At 35.9% G+C, this 6,125-nt stretch overlaps 1 protein-coding gene and 1 pseudogene across 1 annotated transcript; both read right to left on the reverse strand.

Annotated features, from left to right (window-relative positions):
* Window positions 1-2,827: 2,827 nt before the first annotated feature.
* Window positions 2,828-3,525, reverse strand: LOC130054759 (uncharacterized). Its single transcript, XM_056165487.1, has one exon. It carries the CDS (start codon window positions 3,361-3,363, stop codon window positions 2,992-2,994), a length of 372 nt encoding a protein of 123 aa, XP_056021462.1. The 5' UTR covers window positions 3,364-3,525; the 3' UTR covers window positions 2,828-2,991.
* A 1,219-nt stretch (window positions 3,526-4,744) lies between these two features.
* On the reverse strand, window positions 4,745-5,506 carry LOC130047532 (THAP domain-containing protein 1-like; annotated as a pseudogene).
* Window positions 5,507-6,125: the final 619 nt, after the last annotated feature.

Consider the following 6,125-nt stretch of genomic DNA (forward strand, 5'->3'; position numbering starts at 1 on the left):
GGTTTGATGTTCAGTTTTTACATTGTGCATATATGTATATCAATCATTATTAATTTAATTTGGGTTAAACACAAAAGGCCCACAGGCCCCATAAGTCACATGTGTTTTAAGTTTTAATTAAAACTTCCCACATTTATGTAGCAATATTCCATTATCACCTGCATATGGTGTTTATATATCTCAACTAATTCGATATGCAAGAGCTTGTTCTGGGTATAGTCAGTTTTTAAATCGAGGTAAGCTACTGACAAACAAGTTGATGGTACAGGGATTTCAACAGTCTCGATTGAAGTCAGCATTTCGTAAATTCTATGGTCGTTATAACGATCTAGTTCGTCAATACGACCTCGCATTGGGTCAAATGCTGTCTGACGTGTTTCATACCGATTTTTAAGCCGTTCTTGGCACACTGATTTTGACTGCGGATAACCCCGTTTACCTGATCAGGATATGGGGCTCACGGCGGGTGTTACCGGTCAACAGGGGATGCTTACTCCTCCTAGGCACCTGATCCCACCTCTGGTGTGTCCAGGGGTCCGTGTTTGCCCAACTATCTATTTCTGCTATGCCTCCAGTTATTCTTATAATCAATTAATTAATTAATTGATGTTTTCCGCCACACTCAACATTTTTCAGTTATCTGGTGGCGCCCAGTTTTTATTGGTGGAAGAGAGAACCCAGATACAATGTACCTGGGAAGAGACCACCGACCTTCCGAAAGTAAACTGGGAAACTTTCTCACTTACCGGCGCGAGTGGGATTCGAACCCGCACCGACAGAGGTGAGAGGCCGTGTGATTTTGAGCGCGATGCTCTAACCACTCGGCCACGGAGGCCCCCAGTCATTCTTATTCATGTTACAAATGTGAGGTTGTAGAGAACAGAAATTTTTAAAAATTAGTAACTATTTGGCAGTTTTTGTCTTGTCCCACAAATCCAAAATATACTTCATACAGAATTTGAAAAGTATTGGAATGGTAGTTATCAAGAAAAATTAAAAATGTTCAATTGTTGATGCACAACTACAAATACAAACCAAATGCAATAGGTCACTTGAGTGGCTAGTGACAACAAAATTAAAAGTTACAAACATGTATATTTTTTGAAAAAAACCATGGTCATGAAAATAGACTGTGTATGGACATGCATGTACACTGTATTTAAAAAACAGTAAAACATCAGCTCCTATTGAACAGGCTGACATGGCTGGTAAGGAGATCAGACTTTGACACATGTTTGTAGGAGTTCGCAATCGGAGCAGGAGAATTACCAATCACATCCACTATAAACTTCCTGAAGTTTCTGTTGGAACCAAATTCTAGTTTCACATTGATCGCTTCCTGCATCAATTCAATGGCATAATCTGAAATACGCAATCATTTATGCATTTGATAATTTAAAATAATAACAAATCACAACAATTCAATACATGTCATATACTAGTATTATAAATAATCCAGTCACATGTTTACTCACTATATGTTTGTTTCACTTTCTTAGGAACACTACTTCCATGTCTTCCTTTTGGGTAGGACACAGCAAATATGGGTTCTCCATGTCTGTTTTTGGCCTGATCACGACAAGAGTTCTCATTGAAGTGCAAAGCTGCTATGTACATTGTACAACCTAGGAAATGTATATAATACTAAATCTGAGCCCCATTTTTTTTCTATAAGTATCTACATGCATATTTGACTGTATACATGTATTGGTTCTGCTAATGTGAATTACAAAACACAATATTACAATACATGTAAAACAAACATAATACATTTTTATTTTTTACTGTTTACAAGACAGCTGATAAAGTAATAAAACCATTAAATTAAGATAATTAACCTTGCTTAATCCATTCTCTGTCCTCAAGTTCACCATGTAAACAGGAAGGAAACAGCTTTCCATGACCGTCATGAATGTTGGCAACATGGTTCAGTACAGACAATCATTTCTCCAAGACCAACTCCCCATTTCCATTGCTACTAGCCGCACACCAGTATAGATGATTGGAAACAGATCTAGCCCAGTCAGCCACTTTCTTGCATTTCTTCTTCTTGCCACTGGCTTCTAATTTCTTGAATACTCCTTAAGTAGATAAATTTTATTAAGATACATGTACTAATATTACATATTTCTAGCCTTATTAATATTGTTTACTTCTAATATTATTTTTTTATACATATTATTTTTCATGCTTTACATCTTTTAACCATAATTACATGTTTATGTATATATATGTAGATACCTTTGGCTACATGTCACACATCAAACCAGAGGTTTACATCACTTCTCTCTTTCTTCATGAAAGCCTTGACCTGTGAATGCCTGTCAGTAACTAAGTCTGTAATGACAATGCCATCATCTTCCACTTTGTTCAAACATCTCTTTAGGCCCCCAATTCCATCCAGTAAGAACTTTTTACTTCATTACTCTGTATTAAAAACATTAGTACTGATTAAATTTTTACATTAAAAAAATAATAAATGTACAATTCACAATCATATTAATGGAGGCCATGGCTTTATCCATTTCATATTTAAGGGGAATTCTTGAAAATGCGTTTGAGAGCTTTTAAGGGAGGAGTTTACGGTAGAGGCTTCATAAGATTGTAAAATATCAAAACAGGTATATAAATGACTGATTTGATATTATCTATATTGTAAGCCTTTGGTTGTTAAAGAAAATGGCTTAGAATCTATAAGGTGTATGTGCTCCATAGCTATTGTATGTAAACCAACTTGAACCAATTTTACATCAAGGATCTGTTGCCGCTCAAGATCCATCAAACTGTATGATCCATACTTGGCAGTATGCCCCGGTGAACATCTAGCTTCTCCACCAGCAATAACAGGAGTGTTGTCTCGTCGTATGTTATCAAAAAGGGCATCCTGATGAGCTTTCCATACCCGCTCTACGGCTGGCACCAAGTAACTTTGTTAAATATTATGAAATGTCCTTTCTGAAAAGCACGCTATGTTCGCATGATTAAACATCATCAAGTTTTTTGAACTATACTGCTCCCACTTATCAGAATTGCAGCAGACAGGACAAGGTTTCCAACAGGCATTGATCCAATGAGAGGTTGAGATTTCCATGTAAAACTTTCACCACAAACACATATTCTTGACACAGACAGCATACTCCCAACAACAGTCTTGTTAGTCACACATTTGTGTCCACATGCAACACATTGGTTCAAAAGCTGATCAAGGCACTCTTCAAAAACAACAAATTTTCTGCTTTGGTGATTTTGTGGTGGTACGGTTATGTCGTGGGGATTATTGTTTTCGTCATTTTCTGTCATGTCCACCTCCTCTTGTGGGATCCACTCTGACTCTGTTGACTCGAGGCTGGAAATTGAGTCCATGCTTTCATTCAGATTGACAGGTAAACAGTCTGCCTCAAATTCTGTTTGGGTACCCGTAGATGTTACAGCGACTCTTATATCTGTCTATAGTGAGACATTCCCGCGTTTCTGAATTTAAAAAAAACCCCACAAAATGAACCAGACATAGTTTCTAAGTTTTAGATAACCAATAATGTGATATATATATATATATATATATATATATATATATATATATATATGCCTGAAAAATCATGTAGACATGGGGAAAGCACTAGCAGTAAATGATTGTTATTTAAAGAATGTGTCATTCTGATTTTCATAAAATATTTATAACTATCAAATCAATTTCTAATACACACATGACACATGTATATTTTTTTAAAGCATATATGGATGTGTGTTTTTATGTTTCAATCAAGGCATCCATTTAAATTTACACCAAATTACATGTAATCTGTTTAAAACAAACTAGAACTGTCCTAATGGGACTAATACCCCCCGCGGGACATATAAGAGGATGGGAAATATTTAATGCAAGCACATTGGATATTTTCACATTATCTACAGGGCAATCAATGTGAATGCAGAAGTGTATATTCTACAGTACAGCAGTACATGAAATATTAAAAATATGCTTTATATAAACAATTCAATGAATACTATTTGGCACATTTTAGGCTGTATGATTGCAAATCCCTGGTCAACTCTTCTAGTCTTTAGTTTATATTCACTTTGTTAAAGATCATTATGTTATGCCAACTTTACTTTGTCATTGATTTTGTCAGTAAATAAATGACATTAGCTCAAGTATTGGTATTATTGTAATCTTTTCCACTGGTATAACAACTCTAAGTAGCTGCAATAAAGGCAGTTTACTATGAATCCCATTGCCAGGGATTGTTGAGATTATAAATACTATCTGACAAATAAGTATTCAACACACATGAGCCACTTTATGTTTTACCGAGAAGTCACAAGATTGCAGATACAGTATGTGGATGCCAAACCCGAAAATGTCCGTAACTTCCATAACTGTTAAAATATTTCAATGAAAATAGAAGATGCACAACTACATTATATATATAAGATGAGAATAAAGTTTGAATCAAATCTGTTCAACGGTATTAGAATTAAACTCTGGACAAAGTGCGCAACCCCCAAAATGAAAAGAAAATGTGCGTAACTTCTATAACTGTTAAAATATTTCAATGAAAATAGGAGATGCACAACTACATAATACATGTATATAGAAGATGTGCATAAAGTTTGAATGAAATATGTCCAGCGGTATTAGAAATAAACTTCGGACAAATTGCGTCTACGGACAAACAGACGGACAAAGTGATTCCAGTATACCCCCCAAACTTCGTTTGCGGGGGGTATAATAAGATATTATAATTCATGTCATATATAGCTCAACAAATCTTGCCATCAATCCATATGTGGTTTGTGTAGCCATTTCATATGTGTCTGTCCCAATGTCATTGTGAATGGCAGGCTTATCAGTAGATGCACACTCTTGGTTATCTTGGAATTGGGGAGGTGGAGGAAGAATGACTTGTACATTCTCATCAATTTCTAACTCCTACAAACAAATTAATAAAAGTAAGTTTCGGTGAAGAAGAACTCGTGTGACTGGCAAGGGGGGGGGGTGTAATAAAAGTAAGCTTTAGTCCTTTTAAAAGAATTACGTGGTGGTAAGGTTGTGTGTAAAGAACAAATAAAATGAACCGAGTATTACTGGATTAATGTCAATAAAATAGCCAATATGTTTAATATGATCTATATTGAAACATACCTTCTTTGTTCCTCTTTTCTCCACAGCTCTGGAGGTTCTGCTTTTTTGTGTTGGAAGGGGAGGGTCTGAATCTATTTTCCGTTTTTGGCCTCTAGGTACATGTAACGGCGTGTAATCAAAGACAGTTGGAATTGCCTCTTTCTTTAGTTGCAGTCTTGAGTAGCCCAAAGACCGTGCTCAATTACGAAACAGTCCTCTGTAACATGACGTTCGCACAGCTTGGAGTGTTTCGACGGCCAATAATCCACTGTTTTTAATTTTCTTACCCAAACTTCACAATTCTTTGTGTCTGTAGGTAAATTGAAAATAGCTAACCCCTGTCCATATTAAACATTTGCAGTTTGGGGCCGCACATAACACCATATTTACGCGTTGTTTATTCGATGTTTCTGTCGCCTGCTGATCCGCGTCTATAATTTCAATACGGCGGGTTCGTGTCAAGGGGCGTAACTCCCACAACATTTAAGTGCGATATCTTTTGACCAAAATTAACCGAACAAACCCGCACAATCATTTTATATGATATAAATGAAGCAAATAAATACTTAATATAAATAAAGAGATTTTTCGTTTCAGTTGAACTCTAAACTCCGATATGATAGTGAATGTACAATTGCTTTGTTTATTCAAGTGAATTCCGTTGCAAACGAATTTCCGAGAACAATATCTTTCACAGGGAGAAACAAAATAATTCTCGTGTTCCCAAAACACACAATAATCCAGTGATGGCAATGCGCATATCAATATTGCATTCACTCTGCCTGTTGTTTAATTGTACCCCGAATTAACCTTAAATCTTGGCAATAATTTACAAACAATTATCTTCGCAACAATATATCGGCGATGCAACACCAATACTACAGCTTCATTTGTTTGAAGTCACAACGCAGGATCTGTACTAGGAACAATATCGTTCTCCACAATCATTAACACAACTATCTCGAGACCTAAAGCAACTACCCTCTCTATATCCTTAGATATT

This window comes from Ostrea edulis, chromosome 1, assembly GCF_947568905.1.
Source record: "Ostrea edulis chromosome 1, xbOstEdul1.1, whole genome shotgun sequence".
Taxonomy (NCBI): Eukaryota; Metazoa; Mollusca; class Bivalvia; order Ostreida; family Ostreidae; genus Ostrea; species Ostrea edulis.

Bases quoted from the DNA above. Each gene is read 5' to 3' on its own strand.
- LOC130054759 (XM_056165487.1), bottom strand. From the start codon at position 3,363: ATGGACTCAATTTCCAGCCTCGAGTCAACAGAGTCAGAGTGGATCCCA.